The 23,935-nt window shown below is 37.6% G+C and overlaps 7 protein-coding genes across 7 annotated transcripts; 2 read left to right on the forward strand and 5 right to left on the reverse strand.

Annotated features, from left to right (window-relative positions):
- Nucleotides 1-913: 913 nt before the first annotated feature.
- Nucleotides 914-8,666, forward strand: GCK72_013569 (uncharacterized protein; the record flags this gene model as incomplete). The annotated part of the gene is made up of 10 exons (XM_053729895.1): nucleotides 914-973; nucleotides 2,321-2,539; nucleotides 2,812-3,161; nucleotides 3,264-3,531; nucleotides 6,175-6,488; nucleotides 6,587-6,749; nucleotides 7,423-7,584; nucleotides 7,837-7,972; nucleotides 8,028-8,177; nucleotides 8,596-8,666. The coding sequence occupies 10 exons, from the start codon at nucleotides 914-916 to the stop codon at nucleotides 8,664-8,666; spliced, it is 1,893 nt and encodes a 630-aa protein (XP_053584667.1).
- Nucleotides 8,667-9,686: 1,020 nt separating this feature from the next.
- GCK72_013570 (uncharacterized protein) lies at nucleotides 9,687-11,447 on the reverse strand (the record flags this gene model as incomplete). Its single annotated transcript, XM_003101343.2, has 5 exons — nucleotides 9,687-9,769; nucleotides 9,922-10,085; nucleotides 10,128-10,225; nucleotides 10,360-11,063; nucleotides 11,333-11,447. The coding sequence occupies 5 exons, from the start codon at nucleotides 11,445-11,447 to the stop codon at nucleotides 9,687-9,689; spliced, it is 1,164 nt and encodes a 387-aa protein (XP_003101391.2).
- A 1,438-nt stretch (nucleotides 11,448-12,885) lies between these two features.
- Nucleotides 12,886-14,794, reverse strand: GCK72_013571 (uncharacterized protein; the record flags this gene model as incomplete). The annotated part of the gene is made up of 6 exons (XM_053729896.1): nucleotides 12,886-13,071; nucleotides 13,337-13,506; nucleotides 13,561-13,684; nucleotides 13,792-13,925; nucleotides 14,094-14,174; nucleotides 14,650-14,794. The coding sequence occupies 6 exons, from the start codon at nucleotides 14,792-14,794 to the stop codon at nucleotides 12,886-12,888; spliced, it is 840 nt and encodes a 279-aa protein (XP_053584668.1).
- Nucleotides 14,795-16,351: 1,557 nt separating this feature from the next.
- On the reverse strand, nucleotides 16,352-17,580 carry GCK72_013572 (uncharacterized protein; the record flags this gene model as incomplete). The annotated part of the gene is made up of 5 exons (XM_003101369.2): nucleotides 16,352-16,609; nucleotides 16,679-16,972; nucleotides 17,015-17,268; nucleotides 17,313-17,393; nucleotides 17,442-17,580. 5 exons carry the CDS (start codon nucleotides 17,578-17,580, stop codon nucleotides 16,352-16,354), a joined length of 1,026 nt encoding a protein of 341 aa, XP_003101417.2.
- Nucleotides 17,581-18,592: 1,012 nt separating this feature from the next.
- On the reverse strand, nucleotides 18,593-19,708 carry GCK72_013573 (uncharacterized protein; the record flags this gene model as incomplete). The annotated part of the gene is made up of 3 exons (XM_003101325.2): nucleotides 18,593-18,871; nucleotides 18,924-19,350; nucleotides 19,434-19,708. 3 exons carry the CDS (start codon nucleotides 19,706-19,708, stop codon nucleotides 18,593-18,595), a joined length of 981 nt encoding a protein of 326 aa, XP_003101373.2.
- Nucleotides 19,709-21,482: 1,774 nt separating this feature from the next.
- On the reverse strand, nucleotides 21,483-22,349 carry GCK72_013574 (uncharacterized protein; the record flags this gene model as incomplete). The annotated part of the gene is made up of 3 exons (XM_003089100.2): nucleotides 21,483-21,752; nucleotides 21,799-22,225; nucleotides 22,270-22,349. The coding sequence occupies 3 exons, from the start codon at nucleotides 22,347-22,349 to the stop codon at nucleotides 21,483-21,485; spliced, it is 777 nt and encodes a 258-aa protein (XP_003089148.2).
- An 824-nt stretch (nucleotides 22,350-23,173) lies between these two features.
- Nucleotides 23,174-23,920, forward strand: GCK72_013575 (uncharacterized protein; the record flags this gene model as incomplete). Its single annotated transcript, XM_003101290.2, has 1 exon — nucleotides 23,174-23,920. One exon carries the CDS (start codon nucleotides 23,174-23,176, stop codon nucleotides 23,918-23,920), a length of 747 nt encoding a protein of 248 aa, XP_003101338.2.
- Nucleotides 23,921-23,935: the final 15 nt, after the last annotated feature.

Raw genomic sequence — 23,935 nt, forward strand, 5'->3', positions numbered from 1 at the left:
GGATACTACTAGCCTACAGTAACCCGATTAGACGCATATGCTAGCTAACAAAGATTCTGAGTATCACTGTCCTTTTCTATCATAGTTTGGCACTTTTCAATATTTCTGATCAAACAATCAAATCACCTTTGCCCTCCCCTGTCCAGGACAGGAACTCCACTTTCGATACTTTTCTACCTCCCCCCTCTTCAATATATTAGTGTTCCTGTACTATAACAACACCCTCGTCTCATCTCAAAAGTGCAAAGTCTGTCTCTTCCAACCAGGCAACATAGTTTTGGGTTCAATATGATCACAACCTTTCCTTCTTCTCGACCGAAAAACCGAAAACACAGTGTGTGTATTTAGAAAAGAGGCTGCTAACTGGTGCATCACATAGTCGAATCCCATCCTTCCATCGAAGACAACGACGCGCAAAAGTGTGTGTGCACTAGAGTACAGACCCGCCTCCATCTACCTCAACCCTACTGGCCTTTCTTTTTTTTCAATCGCCCGCCTGTTTTCTGTTTCTTTTTCCGTGGGTGATGAGGCCAAAAGTGCGCAAAAATACCACTTATTCAAAACATCCGAACGGCCATTTTTGTTGTCTTTTTCCGTTTTGACAATATTTTTTTTTGGAAGAATTGAGACAAAGTGACATTGAATGACATAACGATGTAAATATGTTTACTAAAGAAATGCCTTGTTTTTTTTTGCTACTCGCTGGTTGCCGATCTCCTATGACTCGTAGTGACTTGATCTCTTTTTCTTTGGCTAATCCCCTCATTGCTCATTTTTGAATCAAAGAGAGAAAAAAATGTTTGTTTGGGGGGTGGAACCAAGGAGGAGGTGATGATGGTTTTGGAATGTTGAAGAGATTAGAAAAACATCCTGAAATGATAAATTTTGAATTAATTCTTGGTGCAAATAATGTATGATCCTCTGGGTGCGACATGTATCATTTCAATTAAGAAGTTGGCTACGATGTTTGAATGTGTGTACCTGAACTATAAATATGGGGACCTGTAATGTATCATTAGCTGTTTACGTATATTGTTAGGTAGTCGGTAATTCTTTGTGTTTAAAAAGTTTGAGTCATTAAAAACTGTTCCACTCAGTCAGGTAAACATTTCTTATCATACTGTTCCAGGTACTTTCGATCCAGATCAGTTTCTGTACTTTTTCCCCACTTTTCTGTACCTTTCAGTCTTTCTACCCATCACTTCTCTTGTGTACTTTCTCACCCTAGACTCATTTCGTAATCCCATTTACCATCTGTGCCACTGTTCATTAGTACTTCTTCGACTTCTCCTCCTTCGTTTCATGCCGATTGACCTCTTCCTAAACAAATAAAATGACGTGGCAAACAAATACAAATAACCTCTACATCTCCCTCTTCCTATTATCCGATATCCTCTCTCTCTCCATCTTCCAAATAACAAATATGGGCACAGCGCTCTCATTGAGACTGTACATGCAACAGTTTGTGCTGCTTTTGTTGCGGAGGTGGTGAGGTTGGTTGAGGACGATTGCATAGACATATCCGACGACCTCATCTCGAGATTTGAGAGAAATAGTGTGTGAGATGAAGAGACGCAGAGACAAGGCCCAAACAACCAATCGAACCAACCAAACCAACACCGGTGTTGACAAACAAAAGAGTGTTGAGGCGAGAAGAAGAGACGGAGAATAGTTGGGGCGGGCGAAGAGAAAAGATGAAAAAGAGAAAAAAGAGAAGAAGAAGGTCCTTCTCAGAGAGGACCACCTTCCGTCTAGATCAGATGTTTAGTTGCTTTTACAAAGTTTTTTTCTAGTTTTCGGATTTCAAAACTTCAAATTCGTTTTTCATTCTCAAGAAGGATACGGTTTCATACTATTCTCAAATTCTGTCGTATCTAGGTTCGCCGTTCATTAAAATTCCCAAATTTCCAAATTTTTCCTCCTGGCTTTGTTTAAAAGTGCAAGTACATTTGTCTACGTCTTTGATTTTTTCTTCTTCTGATTTTGAAAAATTCTACACTTTTTATCCCTTCAAACACTCACACACACAATGATTTCATATTTATTGGGTCAATTTACGTAAATCGGAATCACATGTGAATAAAAAAAGAGATTGGATGTATATGTTGATTATGTTTTGTTTTTGGTTTTCTAGAGAGGGTTTAACGTTTTTCGCCCCGGTTTCCGCGCCACCAGAAATCCTCTAATTCGTTTGCACTTTCTCGTTTTTTTCACTCTCTCTTTGACTCCCCTATGAGCCTTTTGGTCCTGAAACTCCTCCCACTTTATATCCTCCTGAACTTGATGATTTTTGTGAAACTGATCCATGAATTCATTACAGGACGATCAACATCGCCAGAGCACCACGACGCTAAATAACGTCCTGGCGCCGTCGTCGATGATCACCTCTGAATCATTGCCTCGACCGACTCAGGCTCCCTCATCATCATTTTCACATTCAACGATCGGTGGAGGGAATTCATCCCAATTACCAGTATCATTAGATACTGGAAATCCCCTCAACGATAATTTACTTCTGTTGGCATTGCAGGAGAGAATTGTGAGTTATTGTGAATTATAAAATTTGATGAGCCTTGAGAAGATTTAAAGAAACAGTGAAAACTCTTCAAACTCACAAAATGATAACCTAAATGCAACTAGGTACACAGAGAAGAAGAAGAATCACATGACATCAACAATCCATCAACATTATAAAATACCAAAAACTGAATCAACAGACACGGTACCTCATGAAAACATTCTGTTTCAAACTTCCTACTTTTTCACATATTTTTGAGAAACTCATTTTGTTCATCTCCTCTCTTATTTCAGATGCGTCCCCAACAACCCACCCTCACCCAATCAGCCACCACTCCCTCCCTTTCTCATCTGGCGGCTACCAACTCCTCCACCAATGCCACGTCACTAGCATCTGCTGATACGACACGACTGATACAGCAAATGTTTCTGGGGCAGATGTTGATCCCTCAACTTCCATCCGCACTGGATCTGGCGTCGTCGATGTCACTTCCATTGTCAACTGCAATACCACAAGCGATCACAACTCCCCAACATGCATTATGGCAACATAGTATGTGTGCATGGCCGAATTGTGATCAGCCGTGTGATTCGGTGATGGCTCTGATTGCTCATTTACAACAGGAACATCCATGTTGTGAAAGGTGAGTCTTTGATTACAGTTTCAATTAGATTTGAAGAATATACACATATCTATCGTATTATTAATTGTTTGACCAACATTTAAAAAATCTACACAATTACAGAACAAACGAAGAAATGCGAACGCAGATCGAAAAAGTGGAGAGTCTGGAGCACAAGTTGTCAGTGGAAAGAAATCGTCTGCAAGGGATGATGCAGCATTTACGAATGAAGCCATCTCCCGATACGACGACTCCAAGCCTTGGAAAAATAGATCCACAAAGTCCGATGAGGTCTCCGAAAGTAGAAGGAGCTGCGTTTTCGATTCAACCCGCCCATCAGCAACAACAACAACAACAGCAAGTGACACAACAGATATCACAAGTTTCCCCCGTGAGTATTTCATATTTGGAGTTTTCGAACATTTTGAGTGAAAACTTTTTTGAGAAAATTCGTATAGTAAAAAAGGTTTCGAATTCTTTAAAACTGTGTAGATGTCGGTTACGTCAAAAAAGTTACTGTTAAAATCAAAAATTACTGTTTCCTAAATGTTAGTTTTTACCTATTAGTTTAAATAAGCAGTTGAAACTCTTTGAACCTAATAAAAATTCTTCCTTCGCTATTTTCAGTCTAGCTCAGAAAAATGCATTAACTCATATCGACTTTATAATTCAAACTTTCCTGAAAGATTTCATAAATGCATTTCGAAATCCTCTCCCATACTTTCTTCTAAGAAGTAGTACATATTGACGATTTCGAAAGTTGTTCTCTGAAACATAATGGGCTCAGAATCACATGTTATTTACTTATTTGCTCACTGTCACCTCCTTCTTCCTCTTCTCTTTCGTATCCATGGTGTTTCTTTTCTATGAATGCTCTATCCTATTACACAATTCATAGTCCTTCTAGGATTGCACAACACTCTTGATAGACAACGTGGAACGAGATGGGAAGTCTCTTTTCGTTTTCGATGTGTTTGTCTATTTACAGAGTATTTGTTGAAATACGCTCTCTCTCTCTCTCTTCTCCATTTGCTATTTGGTTGTGTGTGCGTGTTTGTTTACATGTCGAATCGATAGTGCAGATAAACATAAAGGACGTCGCAGCCCTAACCACCAGTAGGACGTCCTTTTCTAAAAATTTTGGAATAGGGAACAAATTTTATAGAGAGTTGGGATAGGGAGCTGTCAGAAAATATGGAATATTATTTGGATACCGTAGTCTTGGCCTTCTAGAATTCCAATTCTCAAGCGGCCACATCAGAATTCAGAAGAGTTTACTGTTTTACTGAGAAAGTATATCTCGGAAAGTTTTGTATAATAGGTTCAATTTTTCTTTTTCCATTGCTAATGAAAATCAGAATCACATTCACGGCATGAATTCCCACGCAATGATGAATATCAGTCCGGAAATCCGCCTGAAATCAAATTAGCCTTCACTTCCGTTGCTTATTTCAGTAAGCACCTTTTCTCCTCCTCCCAGCTGCTTATACATAGATCAAACACTAATAGAAACGTGCACTTTTAGTGTCTCTTCATCCCAGACACCCTTTCATCTCGCGTGGCTTGTTTGTTTATTTACTACGTTTTTGTTTTCTCAGTCTCTGCGTCTATTCAAATTCTCTCATCTCTTATGATGATGATGACAAACTTTTTCGCCTCTTCCCCTCCATGTGATATGGATTTCGAGAACAATGAGTATATGAGGGAAAGCGAAATATGTTGTGTATGTTTATTTTGTGGTCACACAAATACACACGGAAAAAGGACGGATGGGAAGGAGAAGAAGATGCTGCTGCTTATTTTGTGTTGATAAACAATTTTCGCCTCGAGAAAAGAGCGCATCTTTTCGTTTGCTTCTTCATCTTCTCCTTGACTCCTCCCATTTATTTTTGGATAGCAAACAAAACACTTTGCAACTGAATAGAGAGAATAGTGGATGAGGAAGAGAACAAACTAATTGAAACAATATGCAGGGAAAATTGGATAACAAGAAAAACTGGAAAACGGAAACCATGACTTTGGGGATAGAAAAAAAGAAACATAAGCTTACCGTCCAGTTGGACCATTGAAGTTGAGGAAATTGTGTCTTCTTTTTTGAAAAGTTAACAACAGTAAAAACTTTTTGAGATCTAAAAATGTTCAGGGATTTCTCGATAAATTTTGAGTGTGACAGTCCAATTATGAAGATTTTGAGTGAAGTTGTCAGAAGCTAGGACTCACAGATTTCTGAAATCTTCTCGGTTAGGTATTCTAGAAACTTCAATATGTCATGAGTCTCCTGAAATAGATACTATTTTTATATTTATCCATAACACGATGTCACAGATTGAAAGTTGAACTCCACATATTTCAATCGCTGTCTGAAAAACTTTAAATTCTTCATATCAGAAGTACACTTTCCTACTCTTCTTACCATCCGGATAAAGAAAGATTGAAACAGTTCATAAAAGGAGATTTACCGTTTCCAATGACTCATTCCGTTCGTCCTTAAACATTTTATTCAAATGAGTCAGCTACATCTCTTCTCCTCTTCAACCAGATCTTGTCATTTTCCTCAATGAACAATAAAAAACAAAAACAACAAAAACACAACCAGTTGATGACATCAATCCCACTTCCTCAGTTGTTTTTGTTATTGTTTGTTCCCATTTTCCTTCCCATTCTATTCTCAAATGGTTCCCGCGCAATCCTTCCTTACTCATCTCTGATCGCTGAAGAAGACACATAAGAAGGCAAAAAACTGGGCCATTCAGTCAGTTGACTACAACAAAAAGTCAGTTGACACCACCGTACCGTGTAGGAAAAGAGGAAAAATGAGATGGAAAGGGGAAGAAGAGGAAAAAAACATGGATATATGGAAGGAAGAAGAAGAAGCTTCTTCTTGTTTTTGTTCCATTTTTTCCTTGATCATCACTTCCAAAGATACAAAAAATTGAGAATCCAATTGAGAAGGGGTCAATGAATGAGTCAGATCACAAAAAAACTAGAAACTGAGCAAACTCCACCAGAAGTACTTTTATAATCCTATTTTCAGACGTCCGAAGCCGCATCCTCCCTCCTGAGCATCGCAGCTTCAGTAGCCGCCTCTACCGCAGCTTCGAACCAGATGACTACAGTACCTTCCGTCAGTTCGATGCCAACTTTCATCAACCATCAGCTGTCAACATCCTCTCAACCATCATCTCATCAAGCCAGTGGATCAAGCGGACCGATTCTTCTTCAACGAGCAGCCAGTTCAGCATCAACAGAAACATCTCCAAATCCAGATTCGAAGTCATTTGTGCCTAGAAGGAGTCGGATATCAGACAAAACAGTTCAGCCGATTGCCACTGATATCGCAAAAAATCGGTGAGTTATTTTTTGAGACTAAAAAATCTCGGTTTCGTGCTCTTAATTTCAATTCAATTGAGAGAACTTTCTTGTTCGTTTCATAGTGTTTTTTTCAGAGAATTCTACCGAGCTAACGATGTCCGACCTCCTTACACTTATGCTTCACTGATCCGTCAAGCCATCATGGAATCCACGGATTGCCAGTTGACACTCAATGAAATCTACACGTGGTTCACCGAGACTTTTGCATATTTCCGAAGGAATGCCGCAACGTGGAAGGTTCGTAATTCTTTTGATGTTGTTAGAAATACCATAACTTCTACCAATTATATGTTCTTGCGACATTGACATCTAAGTCTCCACCATGAAACATTAGACTCTATTTCTGAAAATCAGTTCAGTTGAACTTTCTATCCATTTGTCCCCAGAGCTCTCTCTCTCTCATTTCCTCTCTCTTTCAATTCTGTCGCCGGAGGTCATATGATCCTTGTGTTGCTTCCTAGCTAGAGGCAATAAGAGTGAAAAAAGTGCATGCAACAAAACATCGTCGTCCGACTCGCTCTGAATGCATCCTTCCATCAGCTGAGTGTTCTCTCTCTCTCTCTCTTCGTCGTTGGATAGTGAGAGGCACCATCCAATCCTAAAAGATCATACAAAAAGAGGAGTGTGGTCGCCAGGAACAAGCAAAAAAGTGCAACTCAACATCATCAAGTGACAGACGTGTATGTGTGCACAGACAGACACGGACGGGGCGCCGGGGGGCCATGAGGGTCGTTTGTGAACAAAAAAAATAAACGAGGGAGTGTTTTTTTATTGTCTGGTTTTTTTTCGAAAGGAGAGAGTAAGGGGTCGAAAGTCATGGACTAGGGGTTGGAAGTTCCAAGAAAACAGAACAGAAAAACAGACTAAACAATTTTCGAAAATTCCGGAGATCAAAGAATCCAGATTTCAGAATGCCGTTCGACACAATCTATCCCTTCATAAATGCTTCCAACGGGTAGAACAAAACGTGAAAGGAGCTGTATGGACTGTCGATGATTCAGAATTCTATAGAAGGAGGCCTAATCGGTCGTCAGCTACAAGAAGTCAACCGCAGACGCCTCTTCCAGAAGACGTAAGTTTCTGATTGTTCTCTATGCATGTTTAGAAGGTTTTTGTTGCTTTTTAGAGTTCGCTTTTGTATTAGTCTCTAGTGTGAGTCTTGTCTTCCATTTTCAACTAACCTTTATATCATGTGATAGTCTATATTTTAACCTTTGAATATGGTCGACAAACCTAAAAAAGCGAACTTTGAATTGACACTGATACACCTGAAAAACATGCTCTTCACTCAAAAGAGCTCCCTTCTAGAACCTTGTCAATTCAGATTTCGCAGCATAGAATGTTTGATTCAAATGCTTTGAGCTCATTTTTGGAAATGCAGAACTTCGATCCGGCCACACTCTCTGGAGAACAATTTCAGCTGAATGGCGGAAATCTTGACAGTGTTTTGTCGCTTCTTGGTGAGCACACTCTTTTTGATGAATGTTTTGGAAATCGAGTTCGTTTCTTTTTTAGCAAACGCCGATGTGAACAACCCATTGCAAATGCTCTCAGCAGCTGCAGCTGCCGGTAATCATTCAGGAATACTGGAAGGGCAGCAGTTGAATAATGTGAAGGATGAAATGATGGATGTGGTGGAGCAGCATAATGGACACACTCTAAAAGGTGAGATTTACATTTGAAAGGGACTTCCGTTTTTCTGTTTCACTGAGTTTACTAGTCGTTAGCTTTATAAAATTTAGTTGCTAATTTTATTACTTTTAATTCAAATTCCATAAATGCATAGGTCTTCATTCGCACAGATTAGGATAAAATTGCCCAATCATTGAATTGATTTTTATCGCTTCAAAACTCGACTCACAGTAAAATAAATAATTTCAGCTGAGCGGTTTTCTTTCCGTAAAAGTTAAACACCAATAATTTTTAGCATCAAATTTGTAGACTATCTGAACACCATTACCAGAGATGCATTAGTAGTTCACGCTCTACATTATCACCATTTTATGTTCCCATTCTCGCTTAAAACCGCTTCTCATAATTACAGAAATCTCCCAAAATCAAAACTGAAACCAAAAAATTTCAGTGGCCGGAAACATTCAAAAGACGACAAAACGGCCCGCTTCAGCGAATCCATCAACAGTTTCCTCGTGCTGAGAGTGACGTTGTGTTAGTAACTTATCAAGAAGTCACAACTCATTCACAAATTTAGGGTATTTATATATCACTTAGGATATTCACTTTTCTTCCCATTTTTTGCCTTTTTTCTCTCTTTTTTCATTTTGCAATACATTGGCATTTGTTATCATACCATGTTTTGTGCTCCTTTGAAAGTCAACCTTTTTTTTTGTCCCCTCAAAAACTTCTTACGGTCTCAAAGTTCTCCTTAGAAAGTACCCTTTTCATATTCATTTGTTGCCTTCTTGTTCATTATTTTCTCAGTTTTCTCCCCTCATATTATCCCCCAAATCAATCATTTCCAAACCATTCAGAGCATTCGATGATCCCGACACACCCTTTTTGATCTACCATCTTCCACACACTTTCCCATCATTTTTCTCTCTGTCAGGGTCTCTCCATTTCACCTAATCTCTCCATTTCGATCAGTCTTTAGCGTTGTTTTCGTCTTGTGATCCCATTTCTTTTTTCGGTTTGTCTGAAACTGTTTCAGACAAATTCAACTACTGAAATTACCTCCTATCGATGCTCTCTCCTTCTCGTCTCTCAAAACCGCCCGAAATCCCATTTTGCCCACACTTATGAACTTTATACGCAAGTTGTGATATGTGTGATGGTTTCCTCTTCTTTGCCCTAATTCACTTTCTATATCATTGAAATACCTCATTTTGATTCGATTTGACACTAAGCCAGTTGATTTCAATGAATATTTCAGAATTGAATTTCAAAACATTTTCTGATTCACAACACTTTGAACAATACATTGAACAAGCATTGCATGTTAAATATGTGGATCTTACAGTAATCATCAAACAGAAAGAAAATAAAATTCCTGAAAGGAAAAATCAACTATTGAGAAGTTCAATACACTTCAAGAGACCTACAACTACCAAAGACATAGTTACGATCAAAAACATCTTTATTCGAAAACGATAAAATTTGTATCTCGTCAATATATTAATTTCCAAATAATAAATAACATAATGATTTTCTGCATTCTCAGAATCTGAAAGCGGCATTTTCGTGCGCGGCGGCGTACTCTCTGAACTCATCTTGTCGTTTCTTCTTCATCAATGATTGACCTGCAAAGTTCTCTTTAAGTTTGTATGGTTCACTGAAATTCTATGAAGCTTCTCAAACAATCAGCAAAGATTATCCATCTCTATAGCGCTTACAGCAAAAAACTAGGTCGTGACGCGAAAATCTATTGCCAGTTAAATTGAGGTTTCCTTACCAACACAACCATAGATACCACTGAAAGTGAAAACAATAATAATGAGCCCAGCGGCTCCACAGAGAATTGACAAGAAAGCGATTCTCTCGTCTGGAGTGAAACAATAATATTCCAAAAGTCCTCCCAGTGAAGGATCCATCCACGTGCACTGATCAGTGTCATGGCTGAAAATGATTTGTAGGAAGGGCAATTGACTCGAGACTTACTTGACACTGTTCACATTTTGGTAGGAAATTGCAGCGAATACAATGACTGTAATTGAGATGAGAACTCCAATTGTGTTTGAGAGATGGTAGAGGTTTGACTGTAACGTGGATAGGTCAAACAACATAAAAATTAACTGTGAAGCTAATCATCCTTAATTTGAAACATGACTTGGAATTTATATGTCAATATTAGGCTCGACAATTTCTAAAATTCAATTGATTGTTTACTCACCAAAATCGACTGTTTTTTGTACGAATTTCCATGAGCTGTTGTCAACACAACTTGACTGGAAAGAATGAAAACTCCAGCAACGAATGAAACAATATAGCATACATTCTCATTTGAATTCACTGAATTCAATCCCAATCCACGTCCCCAAAGCATCCATGTGGAGATGATTGTCATTGCAATAGCTGGATATCTTGAGAAGAAGTAGCATAGTCTCTGATATCCCAGTGAAGTATTATTGAAAAGAGCAAGACGATCCACGTCAGCTGGTGTTTCTGGGATGATTGGATTGTTTGATCTGACACTTGTTGTTTCGAGACCTCCATTTGGAGTGATCATTCTTGGGGGTTGCAATCCAATGACTTCTGCAGTTGCTGGATATTCTGAGAATCGAATGAAATCTTCTCGATTATCAGCAGATGTAATAGCTCGTTCTCTTATATAATCTCTGGCTGTTGTGTTGTAATCAGTGGCTGTATCCACGAATCTTGGAAGATTAGACACGTCGGTTCGAATTCTTAATGGAGTAGTTGAATACCCACTTATTGGAAGATGTGCTCTTGGAGGTCTCTCTGATGTAGACGATAAAAGATTTGGGAGGTAAAAGGGACTGTCGATTTCCGATAAACGACGAGATGGAAGATGATCAGTGATATATGTTGGTGAAGTGAGAACATCATTGCTTCGAGGGAGAGTTGAAGCATGAGCTGAAAGTTTGTTTCAGGTTTTAAGAAGATCCCAGTGATGTAGATCTCTATTTCAAAACTGAAGGTGATCAAATGTATTTCATACTGATCAGAAATGATTTTGTTCTTATTGTTCATCGCTTTTGCGTATTTCGAAAACCTCCACAAAAAAATAAAATTAGTACAAATCCAAAAACATTTTTTGTTTGACTGGAACTATTGCAGCCAGCGCCTAAAAAGTGAGTCACCAATCACAATGACTCAAATTTTAACTCCCTCAAAATACTCACTAGTGATATAATGTGTTCCAGTGAGAGTTGCAGACGGTGGAGCAATTGCAATTCTTGGGATTCGGATAGGTTGGGCTACCGTTGCCGAGTATGCTTGTCTGCTTCTTTCAGTCATTTTACCTATAATTTACACTTAATCAAGTTATGCAAATTCGAGTTCATAATTTGAAAGTAATACACAAAGTTTGGAACTACAAATTGAAAATACAATCAAAAACCGAAGCTCGAAATCGACCACTACGCCTCGTAACAATCAACTGATAAGTCGATTATTCGGCTGATAGTGAGAGGTAAGGCTGCAAAAGAAATAAGGAGAGAAAGAGCTGTACATACATACACACAAATAAAATGAAGCAACAAAATGAAGAATTCAGACTGAAATGTACACATAAAAGCACTTGGGTAACAGAGGTGTACAGAGAGAAAAACTCAAATTTTTAAGAGATGAGTAGTCGAAAAAAGGTGTGAGAAGGTGGGGGTTGAGAGGGTGCTTGATAAGGAGTTTTGGAGGGTAAAAGGGGAGAAAAAGCAACAGAAAATGGGTGGTAATATTGGGAAACATGGGAAGAATTGTTACGTGGCAGTGTTGTTGAAATGGTTCTATGAACATTTCGATAAGAACTCTTACGAATTGGATTTTTTACTGATGATGAAACCACTGGCAATAACCAAAAAACTTGAAGGGTAGCTACCCGATTCGTCTCAATCTGCTCTCATTCTCGCAATCCCAGCCTGACAGTTCCAACCCGTAAATGTTTTCTTAGTTTTGAACGTTCATCCTGGCCAAAATGTGACATCTTTTCTGATTCCGGCGGTTCTGATAAGAAATAGACCCAGAAATAAACATTTCTGTGTCAGAAACTGAGAAGCATTTTGAATTTAACAAACCTTCATTTTTAATATTGTAATAACAGGGTAATCGTAAAACTCATGAGCTCGTCTTCAAAGAATGTGCAATATTATCCACTTATTCGTTACAAATCTTCTTTAGTTTTCTCTGACGCATATAATTCCCATTAATTCTGTATCTTAAACTTGTAGCCAAAAGCTTATGCAGCATAGTTGTCCGGAATCCGGATTCCGGATTCCGAAATTCCGGAGTTCCGGGTTTTTTGACATTCCAGTTTCGGTTCTGGATTCCGGATTCTTCGTTTTCGGTTTTGATCCTCAAAAGTAGTTTTAAACCTTATTTATCATTAAAAACACTCGAAAAAATGACTTGGCCTTGAAAAATCATTCCAAATTCCGGATTGATTCCGAAATTCCGGAATTCCGGGTATTTTCGTCATTCCGGTTCCGGATTCCGGATTTCGAAAATTTGATTCCGGTTCCGGAAAATGTAAAATCTCAGTCGGGTTCCGGATTCCGGATTCCGGAAATCAAAAAATGTCATTCCGTTATGCAGTGAGGGAATACTGAAAAATTGATATAACTTGTTGGTGACATGAAGTTACTGATTCTTCATTCAAAACACGTAATTGACATAACAATGAAACAGTAGAATATTTGAACCCGTTTCTAAATAATTTCCACAAGAATTGTAACAAATCAGACTAGAATTTAACAACAGTGACTCCTCGTTTGAAACTCGTACTCCGTTCAGCTGACTTGATTGGGAATACTGCTTTAATACAAGGCATGTAAGTTGAAATCTGTTCAGTGAGCAGTCGACGATATTCTTCACTTCGGAAGAAGCAGACGTAGGCGTTTTGAGAGTAAGCAGCCATTGCTGGGATTACCTGTAAATAGATCTAGTTTAACGGAAGCACCCTGTTTTGGAACCTTCGAAAATCAAAGATAGGAAATTGAAAGATCTGTGTTAATCACTTCCTATTCAACCCCCTCACAATGAGACTCACAACTCGTAAATCATATTTTCGTCTTCCTGATTCTCTGACAAATTCAATTGAAACTAATCCAACTTGTCAATCATTTCTTTGCAACACGCACGTGTATCAGTCTACTACGTCTCTCTACTAGACTGAAATATCAATAATGACTCACGTTGTAATTATGTACAAGAGCAATATACTCTGGATTCACTTTCAGAACAGATACCAACGTGGCGAGTCCCGTGGAGAAGAATCGAGTGAACAGGAAGATAACAATGAGAACTTTCAGGGTTCGCAGTGCTTTTTTCTCAATCAGGCGAATGTCTGATGAATTGCGACGCACTGAAAGAATTGAATTTCCTGTTGGTCGAGAACTTTGCAATAAAACTAACTCACTTTTAATGGATAATAATCCGAGTGCACCCGAATAAAATATAACAGTCAGAAAAGAGAAAGTGAGCATTATCTCATACCAACATTCACGGACAGATGGAACCATTGATGAGGGGGGATTGCACATCTGAAATTAGTTGAATAACTTCATAAATTACCGTCTTTGCAATGCCATTAAAACAGAAGAGTACACAAAAGATATTGAAACTACAGTGAAACAGGAAAAAATCTTACCAAAATTTCCGAATTATCAAGAAGTATTTTTGCAGATGTAGCTATTCCGATTGCATAGCAAACTGGTAGAAAAAACAAGAAAGGTAGATACCAAGACAAATTGAAGTTCCTATACTTGAATGGTATGGCTACTGCTAAAAACAGATCCAGAGATAATATACAAATAGTTCCAGTCTGCAGACAATGCGCTAGTATCACTGGAAACGTGGTGTGAAAACAAACGTTTCGGAAAATACGGTAAGAGAAGAATGTGGCTGCAAATTATTTAAATTGCAATAAGCAATAACCGTCAAAAGGCTTACCAAGAATACCGTATCCCATGTTTATAAGCTCGAAGATTAAGCAGATAGTGTGGAAAAACGCAAGTGCGAGCATTATACATCCTGGAAATTGAGATCATTAGTGAGTCGCAGAGGTTTTATTTTCTAGTTTATCCAGACTTTTGATGTTGGAATTTTTTAGATGTTTGAACCTTGTAAAACAGAATATGTATTTCGATAAAGTTTGAATCGATCTGAATACTAGGATAAAGGAAAAGATAATGAAGCTACAGTACCTCTTGAGACTACCAGGAAATTGTTCACTATTTTCACATCTATGTATCTGGAATCTCAAGAGACTAGTTTGGCAAAATTGATATATGAAGCTGCTGGAAACATATGACAACAAATCTATCAACGCTTATACGTTTAAAACTGCAAATTACTGCATCTATAAAAATTTATGAGCACCTTCGGAACTTCTGTATCTCTTGGAACTGGATAATTAATTTTTATACAGTTCATTATCAAACCGTTTTAGCTTAGAGTTCAGTTTATTTTTATACAAATCACAATTGTTCACAACAAAAAAACTTACCAAAATTGGACCGCAGCATCTTGTTTCTCAGTAACACAACAATCAAATTAACATTTCCAAATAATCCGAAAACTTCAAAGAAAAGAACAATTGAATAAATAGCAATTCGATGCATTCTGTATTCTTCTTCTGTACTCATTACCATTGAAAGTTGAAATTGAGAGAGAAAAACATTTAAAAAACGAAAGAAAAAGCGAATACCACCAGACAAACAAGAATGGGGGCGGAGTCTTGAAGTAATGAAGTTTATCTAGGTTGGGTGGTGGACAGAGGGGAATTAAACATGAATGAAATGAGGGGACGTAGAACAGAAATGAGAAAATGGATTCACTTGTTGATGTATTTTACGTGAAAATAAAGAAATTAGATGCTTGTTCCGGAAATACGAGGAGTTGAAAAAACGAAAGAGTAGAGGAGGAGGCGGAGCGAATTGTAGAGACACTAATGAGATGTTGCAATGATTTATGCTTTCAAAAAAAAAGGAAGTATCCCGACGGAATGGTGATCTGATATTTGTCAAAGCATTGGAACAGCAAGTTAACTGTCAGATATGTATTTCTTTTGGAATTCATAAAGAAGTGCTAATTTATGAAAAAACATTCTTTAAATCTCTACAGTACTTCTTCACACATATATGTTATTTTCAGTATAGAACTTTATGCGAAACGTAGTGCAAGTCTAGCAGAGGTACGTGGAAAAAAATACAAATAGAACTTGGAATTTCAGAGAACTCCGAAGAGTTCTTCACTGCGAAAGAAAGAAATTTCGTTGCAGAAATTTATTTTTAGAAATGAGAAGTTCATAATAGTGGGACGTCTGCTGTAATCTCAAGAAACTTCGCTTTTGCTCACGAGGGGATCTTGGCCACGGGATCGTTCAGTATTGTTTGAAAGCCAACTTGGAAAATATGTAATGTGTTACTGATTAGCTTTGTTATTTGTAGCCTAATTATAAAAAATTCAGTAAATCTCTGAACATCAGTTCCATGCTAGACACGTTCTGTTTTTTTCATTATACACAACATGAATCATTTATGATTTCTAACATGTTTTGTGGATAATCTTCTTAGATTCATATAACAACAGTAAAAACCCCGACGACTGAAACAACGTGATTAGTAAATTCATAAAACAGGTTCCTGGAAACTGTAAATACTCCATTGACGATATCTTTTGATAGATATGTAGCACGAGCTCTAACTAAGCTTGAAGTGTGGGAATTTATTTGACAGAACGTAACTCGACTTCAAAAAACGCACACTAACAGATACGGCAGTAAATTTGATCGGTGTGGAGTTATTTATACCATGGAGTTAATAAGTTTTTAACATTTCTGAAAATTCCTAAATGATTTATTCCGCCTGCCTACTCTGTCTGGCATTTCTTTGTAGAACTGTTTTTAAATCAAAAGTCACAAAAAGATTTATATAATTTTCTGTCTCATACCAAAACGAATCTACTCTTTCGAAATTACCAAGAACTTGATTACTTAGAATTCAAAAAACAAAACAACAATCTGGTTTCAGTGGGTGTTACAATGCGAATTCTGCTGAAAATTGAAAACAGACTGACGATTTATTCGAAGAAATATGAGATTGGAACAATATAAAATAAAAATTGTAAATATTTTTAACCTGTTCAATAGATAAAACCTGTAAAATAAAGAATTGAAACATCTAAACCCTAAATCTTAAAACTAAATATCAATTGTCGTTTAAATTATTCTGTTGTTTCGATTTTGATTTGAGTCGAGGTTTGAATGGTTTCGTTGTAATGATTGACACTGCAGAAAGATGCCATTGTTGCCCTTCGATACTCGATTCTCCTGATAGTTTTGGCAGAATATTGACTAGTTTCGGATGAATTTTCGAAATTTGTTCGCTGAGTAACAAGCGATATTCAGAGCTTCGATAATAGCACACATAGGCATTTTGAGAATATGCGACGATTTGGGCAAGAACCTGAACTGATAATAATTTCATGGGAACAGTTGATTATCAAAGTTCAAATGACATCTTTAAAGAACGAACATTATAATTCTGAACCAACGCGACAATTTCCTTGTCCACTCCAACTGCAATCAACACACTTGCTATCGTAATTGTGATAAATCGAAACATCACAAATAGAAATATAAGATATTTCAGAGTTTTCAACGCTTTCCTCTCGACATATCGAATATCAGAGTTGTGACGATGTGCCTTGTAGTAGATCAAAACCAGTGCAATAGTATAGAAGACAACTGTGAGAATTGTGAAGACCATCATGAAGTAATACCATTGAGCTTGCACAATTGGATGGAGAGCTGACGGCGGATTACACATCTGAGCTGAAATATTGTTAAGAAAGAGATGAGTTCAACTCACTGGAAGTGTCTCGTCATCTAGATAAATGTAACCAAATATAACAGCCGTAGAACCATAGACAACTGGAAAAAAGAATAGCAAAGAAAAGTAGATTGGAATATTGAAATGTCGACTTTTCAGTGGAAAAATAATAGTAATCAATAGATCCAAAGATAGAATCCACATTGTTCCGGTTTGCATTGAATTGAGAAATATATAAGGGAACACCGCTTTGAAACAGACACCACGAAGAATTTTGTAGGTGTAGAATGTTGCTGAAAATGAAATGTTTGCATGGAATCAGATCTTCTAGACTAACCAGCAATACTGAAACTCATATCAACTAATTCATAGAGAAGACATAGGGTATGTATTGTTGCAAGAGTGGCTAGAATACATCCTGAAAATGTGTAAAGGGAGATTTTAATTGTATATTCGAATAACTCACCATACTTAGTCCTCAACGACTTCTTCCTAATTGTCAAAACTACTAAATTAATATTTCCGAATAATCCGAAAAATTCAAAAAATAAAACAAAGCAATAGATGATTGTTCGATGAATTTGATATGTTTCTTCTGAGAGCATTTGAACTAAAAGAGGCATCAATTAACGGGGAAATTGGGTTGACGGAGAGAAGAAAAAGTAAGAATAGAAATGAGAAGAAGAGCTTACTAATTGGAATTTGAGTGGGGGAGTGGGAAGTGAAAAATGAGAGAAAAGGGTGGATCAATTTGGAAAAGAAATTGCAGTCAGGTCTTAATGAATCACTAATTTCTTCTATGAATAAACAGAAGGGACAAATAGATACTTCAAAGTGTTCTCTTACTTGTCATTTTGAATTTGAGAAAAAGAATCGGAAGCAGTTACTAGTGGTGATAAGGATATAAAAAACAAGCAATTCTAGGTAGAACAATCTCAATAATAAATATTTAAATTAATCAAATCAAACTATAACACCGTCTTTAAAAATGTGATAAGCCGTTCTTTGCCGTCCAAGGTTTTTATTTCCGTATTTGACTTCATTATTCAGGAAAGCAGACCCGAAAATAAGTATAGACAAACACCGAAATCAAGGGAAGTATAAGGTTTTTTAGCAGAATTCCGCGAATTTCGATCATTTGTTGTATTTTTTGTCGAAATAAACAGCTTATCCTGAATAATCAGACACAAAGTGGGCTTGTAACTCCTTTGTCTACTCGAAAAACGTAATTTTATGATCTTTTCCGAAAATTGAATCTCCGGCTCACAAAGGAGACCTGAATAGGCGTAATTAGAGTCTGAATCACATGTGATCAATTTGTAGTCACGTAAATCTTTGTACTTATTTCGGTTCTGTGTCACCTAGGAGGATCGGCACGTTTCAGAAGAGATCGCACACTTTTGACGATCGAAAATGCTTTCGGAACATTTGGATTGAGAGACTCAAAGCGAGGGATTGAATTTTTGAAAAAGGGTTATTGACTTAATTGGAACTAACAACTTTTGACTTCAATTATCGATGAAAACTTGGGAAAATGAATTTATTTATTTGGTTGTAAAAATTGTCAGTCTGAGAATGATCGCTTGGTAAGAGTTTTACAAAAAATTTATTTTTAAATCAGCCAATAACATGAATGTGACTGGTATAATTATGAGGTGTAGAAGACGTTTCAGCTGGTTCCACATGTGCCATTTTGAAAAATGAGTGTTTGATGAATTTGCGATATGGAGTTACAAAAATAAATGAGGCGAGAGGGGATAGAAATGGGATTAACAAGAAAGAGGAAAATGTAAAATATTCTAGAGCTGGATGATTGTAGATTCCGAATTGTCCGATTGCATATGAAGCCACACTGAATAGATAGAAACCAGGAATAGCCGCTTGGTAGGTTAGAGCCTGAAAATTAAATCTGATTGTTTTAGATTTCGTTTTCAATTGAGAAACTCACCATTAAAAGTTGTGAATGCAAGTTTCTAGTGTCCTTTGTTATATTGACTCCTTGAAAACTGAGTCTCGATATAATTTTTCTTCTCAAAATGAGGATGCAAATGTAGACAGGAGTGATGGGTAAAGTCATATGAAGGATTGTGTAGAGTGCAGAGAAGCAGAGGATATTTTTTGTTCCAGTTACAGTATGCCCTGTCAAATTGTATGATGGAAAAGCTTCTTTCAGAATATCTCTGATTTCTTCTGGATCATCTTGGGCCCAGAGGAATGAGACCCATTGGAGTAGCGAAGGTAAGTAGATTACTAGAAGAATAAAAACGAGAATATGACGAGTTGGAGCCGGTTTATAGAGAATGTAGCAACGATAAGAGAAGGAAAGAAGCAGTGACCAGAGGGAATGGGATAGGAAATGAAGCATCAGGCTGTATCTGAAAATAAAATTTATTGTTTCGATGATAACATTAAGACAAGGAACTAGCACAGAATACATTGTAGAAGTATGCTAACTTACGCAACATAACAAGTCCTCGGTCCAAAATGACTACAGTATCCATTTGAAACGTATGCCAGTGTCAGTCCAGTTGGGATTAGTCTTTGTTGAACAAAGAAATCAAACATGCAAGCAAAGAAATCAGTGACTGCGAAGTTAACAATCAACGTGGCATATGACTTGATGACACGAGGAGTTTGAAACAAAGCCATGTATGCCAACAGTACGTTGAACAGCATTCCAAGGATTGCGATGATTGCATGAGCGTAAGAGAAGATGATAGAGAAATCAATCATTTCTGAAATATTAAAATTCATTGCTTTATTAGGAATTGGAAAAATAAGAAGTCAGTAAACTGAAAAATTGAAGACAAAGTTTTTATGGCGTACAAAGTAAAACAGCGGATGACAATTGTTCCAAGAGTTTCTAACGACGTCTGAGTACTATAAAAGTGTAATACTCGAACCAGTTTGAATATAGAAAACACAGATTTCACAAAACCAGTTTTTTTCCAAATTTGGGTAAATTTGAGAATAAAACCTCGATGTCACAAAAAGAAACGAAACTATTTTGTACATGTTGACGCTTTTAAATTTTTCTAGAAATACCTGGAAAACTCATTTGATGCTATTGAAAAGATACATGTTATTGGATATCAATGGATCAGACGCTGATGTTTCATTCCATTGAGAAAAATATCCTGGAGCAATGAAACGGTCATGGTGAGAACTAGATTGTAGTTGTAAATTATTTAAATTTTCCATGTTAACCTTCATAATTATTCAATTAATGACAATCGCCTAGACTTAAAAAGCGATGCTAAACTCTTTACAATCAAAACACAAATTTCGAGAGGAATAATTCTTCTCAAAATCCTGAATAGGCACGTAAAGTAATAAATAAAGGTGGTAAAGCTACCTTCGTCTTTATATACAAACCGCACTGAATAGTATTTCTTATGAGTAATTCTCCTTTCCGAGAAAACATCATTCACTCGGTGGTCCCACGGAACATTCCCGATTCTTCATCAATAGAGACTTGATTGTCAGTAGTACAAGGTGACACAACATGATCAATGAAAAGTATATATCTTTACTCGAAAATATTTGGAATTAATTCGAAGTAATTATCAAACCCATTGAAAAAGGTTATTGGAAGAGGTACTAAGAAATCCAGAGATCTAGGTCATTCTTTAAAAAGTCTAGAATTTTGGTCATTGGTTGTTCCGTTCATACTCCACAAATTAGAGATGATCTGGATTCAGTCAATCGAAAAACTATTTGCATACCTCAAATATCTGAAACACAAAAAGTAATGAAGACATTGTTAAGGAACGAAAGTTCAAACACAGTTTCCAATAACCAAAGAATTCAGTGGTCGCAAGCACACTACAACTACAAAACAACTACAAATGAGCTTAGTATTAAAAACCGACTGAACCCAAAACTTAAGGATTCATAAGGCTGATGATTTATCCCAGTTTTTATACGATTTCTTCTAATCCTTCCTTCCTTTTGTTCTTTAGATTATATTGTTCGATCACCCGCCTCTAAAGGCATTGCTTTCATTTACATACTGACTAAGATCGGTCGTTTTTTTCGCTTTTGAGCTCCTTAAGTGAGCAAACTCATTATAGATTTGAGGAATATCCATTTGGAGAGAATGATCATTGTTTGAATAGGATCAGAGTGAGAATGTGATAAAGATTAGTTATATAGATAGTTGGATGGAATGGGTACACTGTAACTTTCTGATAACTCTAAGATCTCTTTTTTAAAGCTTTAAGGTTTTAAACGAGGATCATTATCTTTTTCTCACAGCGAAGAAAAACTGTCTGTGCTCGATTTATTATTCAATTAATTTCCTTATTCTGTAAGTTCTCTGGTACAGTTCGGAAAATCAGTCTTTTTAGAGTTCGGAAAATCAGTCTTTATTTAAATAATGGGCAGATTATATTGAGGAAGTGTTAGTGTCTGTAAAAAGAATAAGGATGTACTATTGAGATAAAAGGAAATCATTGAACAAAAGATCTAATAAATTTACTGAAATTAGTCATCTTTTCATTATCAGCTATGCACCGATAGTTATCATGGAATTGGTGTGCAGTCGAGCTCTGGACACTTCATTTGACTTCTCTCCTTTGATAATTTTCAAAACAAATCGTTTGTAAGGAGTGACATAAATGAGAGAAGATAATGGTGTCAAAATGGGTACAATGAGAAAACACGTGAAAATTGAGAACTCGATTATTGGATGGGACCATATTCCAAATTGGGCGATGAAATAAAAAATAACTCCGAGAAGATAGAACACTGGAATTGTCGCTTGGAAGGTGAGAGCCTAAAAGAGAAAAGTAAAACTTCGAAAACGAATTCTCTCCACATACCCGTAGAAGCTGTGCATGTAAGTTCCTTGTTGCCTTCGTGATATCGATTCCTTTGTAGGTCAACTGCTTAACTATCTTCCTTCTCAGGACCCATATTCCAATTGAAATCGGTGTACTCAACACACTCATATGGATTATTGCGAACATGGCAGCAAACTTTGTTGTGTCAACCGATCCAGTTATTATGAGACCCGATAAATTATAATTGGGAAATTGAGATTTTAGCGCTTTCCGAACAATCTCTGGGTCAGTATGATCTAGAAGAAGAGAAACCATCATGATGAACGAAGGAATGTAGACAATGAGAATTGAGAGTTGGAGCATCCATCGACTTGGTTCTTCACGGAGCATCACGTAGTAGCGATAGGCAAATGCAAGGAACAGAAGCCAGAGAGAGTGGGAATAGAAGTGAAGCATTATTCCGTATCTGAATAGTTTATTTGAAGTGAGAGTCTGAAATAGCTGACTTACATATCAAAACACATTTCAGGTCCTGACTTGACACATGGTCCGTATGAAATATAGAACAGGTTGAAACCAGATGGAATCATTCTTTGTTGGATTAAAAAGTCAGATACACATGCTCCGACATTCGTTAATGCAACATTTACGACAATAATTGAATACGTTTTTATTAGAGATGGACTATGGAATATTGCCACGTAGCAGAGGAGAAAGTTGAAAAAACAACCGATCATAAAGCAGACGGTATGTGTTATTTTGAAAATCAATACCAGATAAGGAAGCATTGGTTTAGTGGTTGAGAAGTGAGCTGAGCTGATATATTATATAGAAAAAGGATGAGTGGGTTGACTAGTTAAGAGACCATTGAGAAATGAATTTTGGTGTCAAAATCCTCAAGAACTCGAGATGATTATCTAGGTAAGATCAACAATATTAAACTACTGGGTGGAGACTACAATGTTCGAGGAACTGCACTTGTTCAATAACCTAAAGACTCTGAGTGTCCAGGAAGTTAGAAGAAGATATCTGTAAACAAGGAACCAACTTCCAAATAAATGCATTTATTCCATGAATTTGCATTCTTCTTTTGTTCATTCAATAGGTATATCGAAAATATTTTCAAAAGTGAGAAAGAACCCGGAATTTGAAATTACACAAAATACAAAGATTATTTCATGCTTCTTCACACTTTCTTTTTTTTCAGATTTATGTTGTTTTGTTTTCACAACTTTACACCTTCCAAACAACCTGTTCTTATTTTCCGATAGAAGATTCCCAGTACTGGCTTTTCATATAAAAGTCAAACGTTTCAAGACAGAATCATCACATTTACATCTTTTCCTCTGTTGGAGTTTCTTAAAACAGTAAGTTTCCTTGAAGTTATTCGAGATCCATCCTCCTTTTTCAGAGAATGAAGCTTCATTTCTTCTTCACTTTCTCCCTTTCTATCCTATCGGCAACTTGTGACTATGCAAATTCTGGCGGAGGCGGAGGAGGTGATGTGTCTCCACCTGCACCACCAGTGGAACCCGCTCCTGCTCCAGAAGCGCCACCAGCTGATGCTGGAAGTTATGCTGCTGCTGCACCAGCTCCACCTACTGGAGGATCTTACCCAGCAAAAAGAAGAAGATTAGCTCGAGCCTATGCAGAGGGCGGAGATACTCCAGCTGCTCCAGCGGTTCCAGAACCAGCTCCAGCACCAGAGGTTGCCCTGGAAGCCGTACCCGAAGCTCCACCAGCAGATGCAGGAAGCTATGCGGCTTCAGCGCCAGCTCCGCCACCTTCTTACCCAGCCAAAAGAAGACGTGTTGCACGCGCCTATGCTGAAGGAGGAGAGGCTCCAGCAGCTCCTGAACCAGCTCCAGCACCAGAGGCCGCTCCTGAAGCCGCACCAGAAGCTCCACCAGCAGATGCAGGAAGCTATGCGGCTTCAGCGCCAGCTCCTCCACCATCTTACCCTGCAAAGAGAAGACGTGTTGTCCGCGCCTATGCTGAAGGAGGAGAGGCTCCAGCGGCACCAGCGGCTCCAGAGCCAGCTCCAGAAGCAGCGCCCGAAGCTCCACCAGCAGATGCTGGAGGATACGCTGCCTCAGCTCCAGCTTCAGGAGGATCTTATCCAGCACGAAAGATGATTGCTCGTGTTTCCCGTCTTGTCTAATATAATTTCCCTCAA

The sequence above is a fragment of the Caenorhabditis remanei genome, chromosome IV (assembly GCF_010183535.1).
Source record: "Caenorhabditis remanei strain PX506 chromosome IV, whole genome shotgun sequence".
NCBI classification, from domain to species: Eukaryota; Metazoa; Nematoda; class Chromadorea; order Rhabditida; family Rhabditidae; genus Caenorhabditis; species Caenorhabditis remanei.